The sequence below is a fragment of the Aulostomus chinensis genome, chromosome 12, assembly GCF_037954235.1.
Source record: "Aulostomus chinensis isolate RoL2024-O1b breed Wild chromosome 12, RoL_Achi_v1.0, whole genome shotgun sequence".
In the NCBI taxonomy this organism is placed as follows: Eukaryota; Metazoa; Chordata; class Actinopteri; order Syngnathiformes; family Aulostomidae; genus Aulostomus; species Aulostomus chinensis.
In genome coordinates, this window is record NC_141331.1 from 7,063,046 (window position 1) to 7,078,219 (window position 15,174).

The window sequence follows — 15,174 nt, forward strand, 5'->3', positions numbered from 1 at the left end:
TCCCATACAGCGTTTCAAGATTGTCACCCTCCACTGTGCAGTGCAGCGCCACCCTGCTCGCCCCACTGGATGCATCCTTCTGAGGGATAAATATGTGCAAATTCTTGTCTGAACAGCGTAAACCTCCCGCTGTAGAAGGCAAGATTTAGCTCTGCTGCTTCGGCAGAGCTCAAAAAAATGTCATTCAGTCTGTGCGGACTGGGCTACGCTGAGGGTCCAGAGCTGTGCGATGCGGGCTGGTCGGAGGTGGCAGTGCTTGGGGGTCCAGGGGTAGCGACTGTTGGATCAGCAGGTGGGGAGCCAGTCTGAACCTGGGCCTGGAACTGGGCCATCATCTCTGGGCTAAACAGCGTCTTCAGCAGAGTGTTTTCCTGCTCCAGCTGGGAGTTTCGCTCGATCAGCTCCTTTATCTGCTCCTTCAGGACCTCCACCTCCTCGCGCACGGCGTACATCAGGTGACTCTTCACCAGGTCCTGACAGACACAATTACAGAGGAGGACATCAGCCACAGATTTGGACCAACCTGCATTTTTGAGCTCATCCGTTTGGTTTTAAACGGTCTGACATCCCCGAAACTTACGACGACCACTACCTCCTTCACGGACACGCACGATGTGAGCGCTCGATAAATGCTCTCCGGAAAAACAAAAAGCGAGGGTAACTGGAGACACAAGGCAGGGACTTCTTTTAAAGGGAGTCAAATATGAGATGAATCATAATCAAGACTTTATAAAAACCTTTTTAATATTGCATTGAAGGCAATTTAGTACTTCCTACATCATCATCGTACCACTGATGTGTGAGAGTGTGGCGGAGAATGTGCAGGGACGATCTGATCTAGAATTACTGACTGCCGAAGGGCTTCAACATTAGCCAAAGTACGACCCACAGCAATTTTCAAGTAGTTGAGAAGTATCACTTCATCTCAACGACTGTGGTGCAGCTGGGACGCCCTGCTGACACGCCATCTTCTACAAATGCAGATCCCTCCTAAAATCAGTATCATTTAATTATTTGACATGAAAATGACATTAAAAAAAAAAAGTACATTCCAAATGCACTGGAATCCTGGATTCCAAACAGCAGGGGTGTAATGGTACACGAACCCTGAACTGCCTGTTTTGGTACTGAACTTCAAGACGGGCGCGTAGGACGACTGAGCACATGCAGTTTGGCATGGAGGAAAGAAAACGTCAGGTCAGAGCACGACAGTTGCTGCTGCCCGGTGTATCGGCTCATAAAGTGGTTGTCAAATTTATTCAATAATCATTAGCAGACTTACTAATAGTTTGTAGTAGCGTTCTATCTGTTTTACTATCATTTATTGGATTTAAAAAAAACCAAACCAAAACATTAATACTACCAGCAATTTTATATTTAACGATCTTTACCCTTACTGGACGGAAACTGTACCAAACCTGGACATAAAACTGAAGCACGATGTTCATCTACGATTCAACCCCTAGCAGTTAAGTTTTTTTTTCTTCATGCCATTTCATGTTACATTTTTTCCCCTCCTAGAACTTCGCAATACTGTATTTGTCCTTCTGAATAATTTCAATACAAACTGGATCTCAGGTAGGCAGCTGAAAACAATTTAAAAAAAAATTTCCTCATCAACTAACAGTTAATGAGCCTCTAAGCACCTTGGGGAGAGGGCGAGTTACACACATACAGACCGCGGGTGCTGGCTTCAGTAGGACATGAAGTCAAATGTCGGCGGCTTCTTCAGATCGTTAAAGTTCCAATGAGACGTATAACATCTCCTGACAACATAAATATTTAGTTTTTTGTCAATTCAATGTAAGGCTAAATACCTACGCTGGTCTGCTGATTAATGATGTGCACCAGGAGGAGAGAGCGACCAACTGCTCACTGCTCTCAACATCTCCACCGGCAGATGTCAACATAACAACGACAAGACTCGCATTTGGTGGTAATTTTAGAGTCGGCAAATGATTAAAAAAAAAGAGAGAGAGAGAGCGAGAGCGAGAGCCGTGAGTGAGTATATTCCCAGGGTGCTACGTCACAATCCTGCCCATATTCGAGTGTCAGCCAATCAGAGGCGGAGATATTTATAACAGGGGCCTGTGCCACCGGTTTGCCTAGCAACAGAGCTGATAGCAGCGACAACAACTGAGTGAAAACGAAACTCCGATTACATTCGTGGTGGCGAACAGTCACGAATCAGCAATTAAATACTTCCACCTATTAAATTTGATCTCGTGTTTATTGTAATTACGGTCTTATAGGTGTGCATGTGCACGTTACGGTGAACGCTTCTATGCTGTTGTGAGCTAGGCTGGTTTTGAGCAGTAAGGTGCTGCTGTTCTAGAGAAGATGCTGGACCAGTTCCCCCCCCCCCCCCCCCCCCCCGTTGTATATTCTTCATTTTACACCTTCGTGACAGACTCATCGGTGGGATTTTCTCCAATAAATCAACTTTACTTCACACGACCCGAGGAAAATAAGCACTTCTAATCGAGGGCGCAATGCTAACAAGCTAGCAGCACAATACCTAGTACAAGCAGATGAAGCTAAATAATTCCTATAGGATTACTTGGGGGGGGGGGGGGGGGCTAACAATATAGCCAGTAAAATAAAGCTACACACTTACCATAGCTTGTTCAATCTTGTTGTCTATGGCCACAACACTGGCTCCCGACGAACTGCAACAGAAAAACAAGACACATAAATAGAAATAATACACATTAAATAATTTCTTTTATTAAAAAAAGCCCCATTTTGAGCCTCATGTGTTACAGGAAGCTTAATTGTTGGTGTATTAGCGGGCCTGTTAGGAAGAGACAGCCTGTGACATGGCAGCAGCATCGCCCTGCACTCAGCCTCCCTGCCCGGAGCAGGTGAAGCCCCGGACACGGAGGCGGCAGCAGCCGGGCAGCGTTACCTATTGTCGAGCTTGACGTGGGAACCATCCGCGCTCAACAGCGACGACAGAAACGATATGGAGAAATTTCTGAGCTGACACACGCCTAGATCCATAGCCACGGTGTAGCACGGTGTATTCATGCTGGTTCGCCCGTTTAGGTCCCGTTTACATCCACACTGGTGCACCGAGCTCAGCGGTAGAGGGAAAAAAAAAAACAGACTCGTCAAGGTCAGCTCATCGCAGCGACACTGAAGCCTGCAGCCCGGGACACAAGCGCATGATTTATCCAGTGACGCAGCCGTGATAGTGGCTCCCGATTGGTCGAGACGGACGTGGTGTGAATAATTTATTCAGAAACGCCCCCACCTGCCTCTCAGCTGACACGTTTTTGCATAAACTATTCCAAAAAAACGAGGGGGTGGGTGGGAGGAGGTGGATAGAACCGGGGAAAACCGGATGGGAAAGGAGGAAGAAAGAGCTGCTTTGCAGGAAAAACATGCAGGGAAGGGCAAGATTTTAGGCCGTCAATGCACAACGACAGGGCTCCTCATGGAGTGTATGAGTCCTTCCCGTCTGCCCCACACAATGCTCTTGAGAAACACTACAATGTGTGTCTGACAATGTTTCCTTCGGAAAAAAAAACAAACTATTACCACATTAAAAAACAACAACAACAACAACAACAACCTTTTGTCACCTACTCTTCCCCCTCACATTTTCGCTTCTCTACACCAGAAGTCTCAGAGGTCACCATCAAGTCGATTCCATCTGTGTACACAAAGCTTACAATTCCCACGTAAAACTTGTCACAATCGGAATTTTGGACCAGCATCGGCTCCCATGAACATTTGTGATGTTACAAATCAATCCTCCTAGGCCTGTGTCTTGAAATGTATCAATGTGGGGGGGGGGGGGGGGGGGGGGAGCCCCAGCCATGAACTCACATGTGGCGTAGCACTTTTTAAGCATTTTCAAGGAACATCTTCAGAAGTTTCCAGCACTCAAGAGTGGTAATCTACATCTAAATATCTGAACGTACCAAAAAAAAAAGTGTTTTTTTTTAGTTGTTTTTTTTTACACCAAATCACAGTTGCTATGGTGATACTAAATGTCTTCGCATCCTAATGTGGGATTTGGGGGGGATTATGTACTGTTTCTGTCAGTTGGAGTGGTTGCAAATGGTTTAATGTTGGCCCACCCCCCCCCCCCCCCCCCAAAAAAAAAACCTGCTTCAACAACCCACAATGTACTGGCACGTAAACGCTGTCAAAATGTGGACGGATGCCTGACCGACACACAGTGATTATTACAGATTAAGGACTAGAAAAACCTAGCAGTGCAGAGCTGGCATCTCTAACCGACGTCCAGGCTCTAACCAGCAGATGAGGTTCAACGGTGGATCTTTAGTCATTTTTCAAATCTTGAAAAATAAACACTCAAATTCAAGCGCCCAATTTGAACCCCCGAAATATGTCAGAGGTCAAATTAATGCTTCATAACCAATAATGTACTGCGCCAAATTTATGCCAACTAAAATGAACTGTCCTCTTACAGGAAGAAAGAGTTCCACAAACTTAGTGTTCAATTACCGGTGACAGTGATTGCAGCACAATGATCCTCAAACAAGCAAACAGCAAATAAAAGGACAGTGAAATTGTCTTTTTCCTGTCAAAGAAAAAACCCTTTTAAAGTTCTGGGAAGTTGATGTGATGAATGCCAACACACATGGTGCAGGCACACGTTGCCCCTGTGTGGCCTTAAATAGTACTGCAGAAAATAGTACATGATAAAAAAAAAAAAAAGAGTCCTGCTCAATTTTATGCCACATTATTAAGTAACTGTAGCAGAAACGATGAATTCAAGTAGCTTCTGACAGTTTGAATATGCCCTGGAGGCAGCAATGCTATAACAGCTGTTAAAACTATATTTTTATTTTTAAAAAAAAGTGAAATAATGCCTCTGCCACATACTGACTGATACCTGGTTTTGTTTAAAACTTTGCAGGACTGGAAGACATTTCAGACAAGTAACAGCTACACACGTCTGGAGTCCGTCTGACTCAAACACACCACAGAGTAAAGCCCCGTACAGCAGCATACGAGGGGGAGCGTCTCTGTCCCGCACAGTCACATGGAAATACACACTTCTAAGCATGGACCACACACACACACACACACACACACACACACACACACACACACCCCCCATCCTACATAGCATGAACGGACACTCAGACATTAAAAAATCACGGTTCGATCTTCTTGCCTGCTCAAGACCACATTTGGCAGTTCTGCTTTTTTGACACACCTCATCACACAACAGCTGCCACCCTACAAGGGTCCAGACACCATTCTGCAACGATACACCAACAAAATGTGGATACATTTCTACTGAAAATCTCTAAAATAGAGCGGAAAACACAACTTGCCGTGGGCCACCTGGGTGTTCCAATATGTGCTTCACGTCATATTAATAAATCAACGGACAAATTAGTCAAAACTGTGTTATTTAAAACTTCCAATCTTATCTACTAGAAGGACATTTGAGTAGAGGCGTTTACTGTTACAGCTGCAGACAGGAGGTCTGAAGATGAGAAAGAGAGGGAGGGAGGGTATGTGAGGAGGCAGGAAAGAGAGGGTTGAAGGAGAGTCGGAGGTGAGGAGCGAGAGGAATGGAGGGTGGAAGGGCCCGTTCTTCATCAGGGGAATATGAAGACGCGATCGCACCCTTAAAGAGCTGAAGGTCTGAGTGCCTCGGGAGAGACGGTGAGGTCCTACAGGAGTCTGCTGTGGTTACGCTACAGGCACCATGACCGTTACAAACGGAGTTCTCAGAACTTCTCAGCTCAGTTTGATGTGGCAGTCAACGCGGCCTGGGTGAGCACTTCCTTCCTTCCAGCACTTAGAATCAAAAACCGTGAGTCCTCTCACAACGAGGACAACACAGGCTGATAGAAGTCAAACGTCCTGATGTTTGGACATAAAACTGGCCAATAAAGGTTGGAAAATAAGGGACTGAGAGGAGTTGGTGGGAAACCCCCCCCCATGACCACAGGGAGGAAGAAGAGAGTGAAAACATGACCGTCCACCTCCAACGTGCAAGTCACGGTGCGCGTTTTAATAGTGGGGGTTGCAGGAATGCTATGCGCAGTGAACATTCCAGACAGTTAGTTGCCCCCACCATGATGGTATAGCAGAGGGGAACTGCAGGCCTGGGCAGCTGAGAGGTCAAAGCGAGGGAAATGTCAAGGTCAGAGTTGTGCATTCAAAATGTAATGTTGGTCTGATGCGAGCGACATTACCAAACAGTAAATAAATAAAAATGCAGCAATATTCTAGGAACACAAAATAGCCTCCATTAATATTAGAAACATATTCAATGACATGTTCACAACTCGCATCAATTTGACACTAAAAACAAATATAAAATCATCTGGGAATTTTTAGTTGCTTTGGAGAAAATATAGTGAAATGAAGAAGATGAGCATGACAGCCTTGTTAGCGGTGTGAATTGACACCAGCCTATTTCACAGCTGCATTGGGACGTTTTTCCCACTCTGTACTGGGTGCAGTGGTGACGGGGGAGAGCGGGCGCAGGAACGTCAACAGACTTATTTAAATTCTGCTAGCACAGACCTCTGACTGATTTCAAAGACAGCCATCTATTAACAGGGCTTAAGGTAATTTAGGTATAACAGAGCAGATTTTCATTAGACTGGCGTGCTGGCATGGACGGATGCTCAAATTTAGCTCCCCGGGACTTCAACTGATGTCAGCTTCTGCTCACCTCTGATCCCATGCAAACACTTAAGCACTCAACAAGACAACAAATAGCTTAATAAGGGTCCCTAAGCCACACTTATCTCTTCCGTTCTCTTCCTTGAATGGAAGACAGCTTAGCCAATTATCCAGACCCAAATAGCCAGTACAAGTGTACCGCCAGAGGAATAAAATCCGATCTGAGGTGAGCACATGCGTACGCAGGGGTCTGAGGTCCTGTACCTGCTCTGAAAAAGAGAGAAACTAACGCATGTCAGTAAGCAACTGGTAAACAACAGATTCATACTTGTCTAGTTAAAGTAGCCCAAAACACTGAAAGCCCCATTTGTTTCCTTGAAACAACCGTTTTTTTTGCTCAGTCGCATTAAAATCTACATTCATAACGATTCAATTATTTGCTACGCTCACGCCTTCTTCCTGACAGTGGTGCACACCTTGTTGTGCAAGGAGGAGGCGCTAACATCACAAAGCTAGGGGACCAGGATCGAGTTCAAGTTGAGAACTTGTCCCAAATAATGGAGGTAAATATCCTGTCATGAACTATGAGCTCCAAGCAGGTTTAGCAGATGCTTCATCTAAAACGGATAAATGTGGATCATGCATATATGCAGACTAACTGTTTTAATCCTAGTTTTCTTGCGTGCACCCGCTTACAGGCCGTGTTGCTGCTGATAGATTGTGGGCCGACTGCCTCCCCACACAGAGAACTGGTAAGGAGTGAGGAAAGGAATCAGAACGGTTCAGCGTACTGCCGTCAATAAAATCCTGGTAATTCCTACCCATAAATCTGCTTAAAGTATTTGAAATCTTAGCATAAACCGTGATGACAGGCGGGTCAGCCGACTGATGGATTTCCTGCTGTGTTGTGAAACACCTAGCCCAGTGACCTGCAGTAACTGGAACAACTTGAGACAGAAGAAACTGTGTGTGAGCCACTTCTTGCAACAGCCTGGTTTGATGGTCCACTGAACAGAAATACCACATTAATAAATAGTTTTGGACATTTTCTGGACAAAATACTACTTTTCAAACGTATAAATGTGTTTCTTAATGTGTATCACTCGTAAGAATTAAAGAACTCAGAAGACTTCAATTAATACCTGTATTGTACAGAAGCAACAACAACAACAACAACAATCTGGATCTGTTACTGTTCAGGTGTTCTAAACTAATCCTAGATTATGATGCGGCCTCCTTTCGATTTTGCCCCAGACTGCGATGGCTGTAACGATCACTGACAAGACAATGAAAGCCCGGAGCAGGACTGGCCCGTGTGCTTCACGCGTCGCTATCGTGCGGCAGAGCAGAGGGTGACGTTATGAGACCAGATGGACATGATGGCAGCGGAAAGAAGCTAAATATGGCAGGCCTCACAGTGACAGCAAAGAAACCCGCTGTGAGTTTAATCACCCACTGTGCCATGGAGATGTTGCCTTAGGTGTATAAATATGTGCTACTTACCATTCATTGTATTAAGTATGGCTATTAAAGCAAAGCCTGGTGAGCACCTCTCAAACCATTTGACAGTAAAGTTTGTGTTAGCATCCTTGGATGTTAATGCATCCCCTCGAACCGTGACTGAATAGAAAGTTCAGAGAGAGACAAGGACAATATAGCCATGCAGCCCTTTGTGTGCAGTTACTGTGGTGATTGGCCCAGGCAGCGCTACAGTGGCCCGGCTCCCTGGGGATTCACCGTCTTTATTTTACCTTTTGAGATGCTGCTCCAGCTCCCAGAACAAAAGCTTCATTGCCATCTCGTCATGGCCTTGCACTTGTACTCCGTGCACTCTCATGGAGTCGTCTGTCAGGAGGAACATATATACTCCAAGTAGCAGTCCCAAGCTTCTTTGTTTAGCGTTTCCTAACAGCCTTTGTTTCTCAAAAAAATTGAGTGGAGAGATCTATGACGCCAACCCTACAGATGCATGAGTACGAGCTGCTGCACAGGGAATTAAAGGCAGCATACCAGGTGGTGATGACTGTGTGTATGTGTCCTCTCCAGTTTTCCTCTGTCATCCATTTGTGTTTGAATGGCTGACGAGTAGGTGAATTACTGAGTGGAGAGACAGGAGCTGGGCGGGTAGTGACGTGTGATCATGTGACACTGGGAGTTACATAAACCATCACAAGAGATTAGCATGTGGCCCAGTGATTTCCCCACGCTTACTCCACAAGCCTTAGCCATCGACTGGAATAAATGATACCACCTCTAGCTTCAGTTCTTAGACATTAACGGCCTGGTCTTCTGCTAGCCCCAACATTATGAATCGCTTTATTAATGATTTAAATAAAGATGGGTTAGATAACCCATTTACATCACTAAGTCCTGAGGAATGATGCAGACGTGCTGAACGTGTAATCTAAATGTCAGATAATGCCCTGATATGGTTGGGACTGAAGTGCCAAAAGTCCCATGACTTAAACATCAAGGGGACTATATTTTTCTACGCAAGAGTCAGGTTATGAAAAGCAGCGATGACAATTTCCCCTGTTGATTTAGTCGGTAGTCTCTCCAAATGAATCAATATTTTTTTTGGTCCATCCTGTAGGTGTGTTTGCCAGGCCCCTGCGTGATAAGATAAGAGACCCTGCGCTTCAGGGTCTTATCTTGTCATTTCTCATTGAAAGGCTGCCTTAAGATGGCTCAGAGCCTCGCCAGAGAGAAAACACAACATGCACTCACAGAGCCTCCAATGGCTTAGCGACGGCCGGCCAAGAAACAACAGGTATAGGAAGAGCACAATGCAGGGGATTTCACTTGTCCTAACAGACTTGATGTGCTGGGCTGAATCAGTATCACATGACTTTAGGGAGGGTTGGACAGTCCTACGGCACCGTATTCTAACTGAAAAATGTCTCGCAAGCTGCACACACCTCATTTCTGTGGCTACATCACACCTCAGGAAAGGAGTTATGCTGTTTTCCAACATAAACTAAAAGAATTTTTACACCCTGGACATCGAACTTAACTCTTTTTACACCCTGGACATCGAACTTAACTGCAGAGCCGGAAAACTGTACACTATCTCAGCACTTTTCCACTATAACGGCACTTGAAGGGCTATACAATTTTGCCTCACAAACACATTCACACACTAATGGTGGAGCTGCGGTGTCAACATTGGGTGAAATTAAGGGTTTAGTATCTTGCCCGAGGAAAGAAGCGGTGATTGAACCAGCAACCCTAGATGACTTGATGATGGCTCTCCATCCTGAGCATCTCTACAGATCAACAGGTTCTGTGGGGGTGGAGCCCCTCAGATGCCTTTGGTTTTCTCTTTTGACCTCAAACATATGAAGAGGAGTCCGTTTGTCCACGAGGAGGCAATTAGCCTCCCATCCATTAACCCTTGTTCACTTCCAAGCTGCTGTCAGTGCTCATAACTCACTCAGCTGGTGTGTGACACAGTTTCTGAAATCTCACCGGAGAATTAGACATATCTATAGGTATTCTAGTTACCGTGCAACCATTTCTACTAATTACATACAGATGCAGTGGAGCTTGTTTGACCGGGAGGACATTACACTAACATTAGCCTGTGACTGTTAGCCCTGTAGCTTGGCCTACATTATTAACAGAGAAACAAAATTCAGCAGATCTGCCCGCAAGAACAGCTGTATGGAAGTAAATCAGTGCCAGAGATGCACGATACTGATTATTCTGATATTTGCGACTTCAATATGCAGATACTTCACGACTAGTTTTGGCTGACGGCACATATTTGGAAACGTCAATATCATTCGTAAAAAAAGCGAGTTCATGCACAAGTTTTGAACAAGTGAGATTTGTGAATTTGAAATAGCAGTGTTCCCCTTTCTTCCACAGCAATTGGAAAGCCCATGAATCACATTTATGTTGTTTCTTCATCACTGGTGAGCGATGATGACAAGACGTGGCCAACGGACTGATATATTTAAAAACTGACCGATATCTACTGCTACATCCCTCATTTTGAGCGTCCACCCACCTCCCAACAGGTGGCTACAAAGACAGCGGGCCCTTTCCCAGCAATTCACCCTGGAATTCAGTCACCCGAGCTAAATGGGAAGTCGCTAACGCTAAAATGATTTGTTTCTCAGGTATGCTAAAAGATTATGTTGGCTTATGAAAACCACAAACCAATACTGCATGCAAAAATTTCACACCGATTATAACAGTTCACTGACAAACACCAGTAGTTACGACCACTTTAATACATCTCGTTCACAGCTAGATCATCACTGTGTTATAGCGGTAGTAAATAAATCGCTTTCATTGCAAATATCAACTAATTATTAACTGACTGACTTGAGGGGAAGTTCAATGAACTATAGAAAAAAGGTGGTCACCTACTGAAGCCAAAAACAGGACATAAAGGTTTGCATAATGTGTTTAAAGCTCCGCACATTCAGAATTGAGATTTTAAAAAGTGAAATAAAACTAAAGCATAATGGCTTCTGTGCAATGATTTACCACTAATCCCTCAGCCTCACTGGTTCCTTCTCAACATGATGCGAGAGCAGCTATGTAGGTTGTTTTTTGTTTTCTTTTAATTTCAGGTTTAATTCCTGTTTTGTTTTGGAGGTTGTTTTTTTTTTTCCCTTTCTTTTATTCTCAGGAGAAAAAAAAATGTGACCACATCTGCGGAAATGCAATCTCTGAAAGTTAATAAAAAGAGGCCTGGCATGTCCCAGCGATGAAAAAAAAAAGAAAAAAAAAGAGGCCTATTGAATTGTTGAATTGTAAAAGCTTTTGGCTGAGCTGTAGTTTGATAGTTTAGCCTGCACACAGACTTTACCAGTAAACCCTGGCAGTGGTTTTCCAGTCACAGCCTGACTATGGAGAATGACAGAGAGCTACTGAGTGAGTCAGGCAGAGAGGCAGGGAGGAATGATGAGTGGCCATTTTGGCCTCTAAGAGATAGAGGTGCCATTGGAGCGTTTGGGCTGACAGCAGCAAGTCCTTAGTCCTCGCTGTGTGTTAACCTCATACACACTGGGCGAGAGAAGGAGGGAGAGAGAGGCAGCCAGAGACACAGAGCCAGAAAGGCCTGGATCCATCGCTTCAGCGTTCATACACGTTAAGAAAGCGGTTGAACAGATGGGGATGTCTTGTCAAATATTGGTGTTCACATCAAGCTGACTAAACAAATATTTGCAGGTCAAAATTTGAGCGTTTAAGTGATGCCAGCTCTCCTACACGGACACTCGTTGAAGACGTGGTATTGATTCAGGGTGTACGCAGCAAAGTTGAGGTTCAGAGCCCTCAATTTCCATTGAACTTTTTTTTTATCTTACGTGTACTTTTGACCAATGAGTTTGCCAATATATATCACCTATTGTTATAATGACTATTATTGTGTATCAACACTAACATTTAGTCAAGGTTTCATTTGGGTAAAACTAGTGAACATTTCAATCCTTTCACACGCTACTAGACTAATAAATGATTTCATCAACACATTTCTCGGATTACGTTATTTGCGAAAAGTTTTTGTAATCTTTTTCTCTTCATCATTGCAGTTTTGCATGATAAGTACTTTTAAAACACCTTGGTACTTTGTGAAGTATAAGAACAGCAACACATAGGAAGATAGCAGTAACAGCTGCCATACTGTCACTTTACCCGCGCCTCTGGGGAAAATATACTGCAATTCAGAAAATAAAAAAGCTATACTGTCACATATACAGTTACATGCATACACATGCAGTTAAGTATACGCCTAACCACTGGGCTACTGAACAAAGGGAGCTAACAAACCAGTTTGGCATGGTTGTGTACAGGATTCAGCAGTGCAGAAATGAAGCAACTGAGCCTCTGAGTCTGAGTGAATTAAGCACAGTTATTGCAGCTGGACCTTCTGCGATCTGAAGTTAGTTTCTCAGCAAAGAATCCATTAATCATTGAGGCACTTAAAAGCCTATTGGCGGGAAGAGGAACCCCACTGATAGTGGACTCCACCCCCCCCCCCCCTCGTTCTCACATGCACGCACACAAAAGATCCAAATTACATAAGAGTGTGTGCGATGTGTGTGTGAGCAGTAGGTTTGAGTAATGTGGTGTGAAACCTGGCATTAAAAGGGATTAGTAGTCAAAGAACACACAGCGCCAAGTCCAGCAACACTGGACAGAATGATGTGATAGCAGCTAAACATGAGCACGTTGACAGGCCTACAGTTGAGATGCAACGGTACGTCATGGTCAACAAACCCCGAACAGCATATTTGAAATGATATTCATCATTCACCTGAAATAAAACTTACATACTGCTGTACAGACCACACACACACACACACACACACACACACACACACACACACACACACACACACACACACACACACACACACACACACACACACACACACAGTACTTTCAGGTCCAGAGAACATCACTCTGTAAGAGAGTAAGAGCTAGACAAGAGAGGGGATAATACTTCAAACAAACTCAGTTCAATCATGATAATAGAGAATGCTTGGGGAGGGAGGGAGGAAGGGAGAGAGAGGAGAGAGAGAGAGAGAAAAATACAAATACATTAAGACATCACATTCATTTGGAAGAAGATGTGAATTCAAGTCGAGAGGAAGCATACACTTATATGGATTATTGATATTGTGCATGGATGAATTGCAGGCCTGTTCTTTATTGGCTAATAGAGAATTATTCTTTATATTTAGATCAGGACTTTCAAATTACTAATTTACAAAATAAAGTTAAGAGTACTGTGTTTATCACAGCAGCTTTTGATTTCATTTACTCTGACCACTGTCAAAATAGTTTCCTCTCAACACTCTTTGAGAACAACTTACACTTACGACTGCACTAGGTTCTCATGAACATTTGCCTCAAATGTTACGTATTCCTAAACAGCTCTCTTATGGTTTTGTGTGTGTGTGTGTCTGTCTGTCTGGAGGATAGACCGCTAATGACACCTTCACCGTAAGCCCCTAAATCTCTGACGGCAGCAGAGCTATCACTAGCACAGCTTAGTTGCAAACGGGCAAACTCTTATTTCCTCCGAGGCTTTGCCGTCAGGTGAAAACTGATGACCGCACCACAAACTGACCCCTTTCACTGAGATGGTCTCTCTGGGAGTTGAGGCTCAATATTCAGGATATTTTCATTTCCTCTCTGAGTCGTCTCGTTTAATTTGGGGATGAGGTTCCTACTCAAGACTTTTCCCTCAGTGACTCAAGGGACAGGCTGGACAGTGACTGACGTTCACCTTCTCTTAATTTCTGCACTCCAATTGAGCAATTATTTTCTATGTCTAATACTTATTATCTCAATTAAAATAAATTAATAATTTCCCTTTCATGAAAATAATCAGTAAACACTGAATGATGCCAAGCTGTTAGATACAACAGAACTACACTTCAGCTTGTGCTGCCACCCTGTGGTATTAAAATAGAACTACAATAAAAAAAATCATAGAAAAAACATATTTGAGTCAGGCACTAAGAGGATACGTTCCTCAAGAGACAAAAAAATAGATACAGGGACAATACGATGTTCCAGGGGGTCAGAGTGTGAAGAGACGGTCTCATCTGCTGGTAAATCCATGGTCAGGAATAATAACATTAATCTGGACTATAACAGTGTTACTCTAAGCCAGACAATGTTTCTTTTTTATGTTTGTTTTTGCAAATATAAATCATGATAATGAGAATCAAAGACAAATAGAGATCTTGGCATCAACGGCAAACAAGTTTTTAATGTTTTCCTGAATTATGTAGGCAAACAAATTCTGCTGCTTTGATGTCTTTTTATATTGCAACTTCATATTCATGACTATAACTCACATCACACTCAAGATAGAGGCTCCATTAAAATAATGAAACAAGGGGAAGGCACTGGTCAGGATGCAGTATAAATTTCTGCATCACAAATCCTGACTATACTTCATTAGATCACTTTAATATTTCTGTAAATTCACACAGTTAAATTATGGAGCTACAAATGCACCACTGGTGCAGCTTCCTCTACAGTGCAGCCGGTTGTGCAGTGCCACCTTGTGGCGAATATAGGAGGCAGCATCGGGGTCCGTGTAACACCTCCTGGTAAATCTAGTAAATTAATAATAAATTCTTTACAAACAATAAAACCCCAAAACACACCTTTTAATGAATCCATCAGTTACAATCCCTGTTCTCTAATCTTGCGGCAAATTTCAGTATTACCGGCTTCTCCTTTTTCATAGTTTTAGTCAGTTCTCAAGTTGAATTTGATGTTTTCTTCATTTACTTGTTTCGTTTTTTTTTGTGTTTTTTTTCCCCAGAACCCCAAGCGTGTCAAATCTTTCCCAGTCCCAACTGGTTAAGCTGTGAATTAAATGTGCTTTCCTTTTGTATCGGTGGCAACGTGAAATATTTGATCAAATAAAAGATGAGCGTGTTCAGTGGCTAACGCTGCTGCTGGGACACTTCATCCTGCATGTGTGAAGACAGCTCTGAATGCGTTTCTGGTGTGTGAACGTTCAATCCTGCTGCTTCACTTCCTCTTCCCAGCATCATGCAGGTCTTA

The 15,174-nt window shown here is 43.6% G+C and overlaps 1 protein-coding gene across 1 annotated transcript in view; it reads right to left on the minus strand.

Moving 5' to 3' along the window:
• Window positions 1-15,174, minus strand: part of LOC147251873 (TSC22 domain family protein 1-like) — a 29,966-nt gene continuing 14,792 nt past the window's right edge. The window contains exons 2-3 of the mRNA XM_086219818.1: window positions 2,618-2,669; window positions 1-473 (exon numbers count right to left, since the gene is read on the minus strand). Coding sequence (XP_086075944.1) covers window positions 204-473; window positions 2,618-2,669 — 322 coding nt within the window. The 3' untranslated portion in view covers window positions 1-203. The remainder of the gene's footprint in view (window positions 474-2,617; window positions 2,670-15,174) is intronic.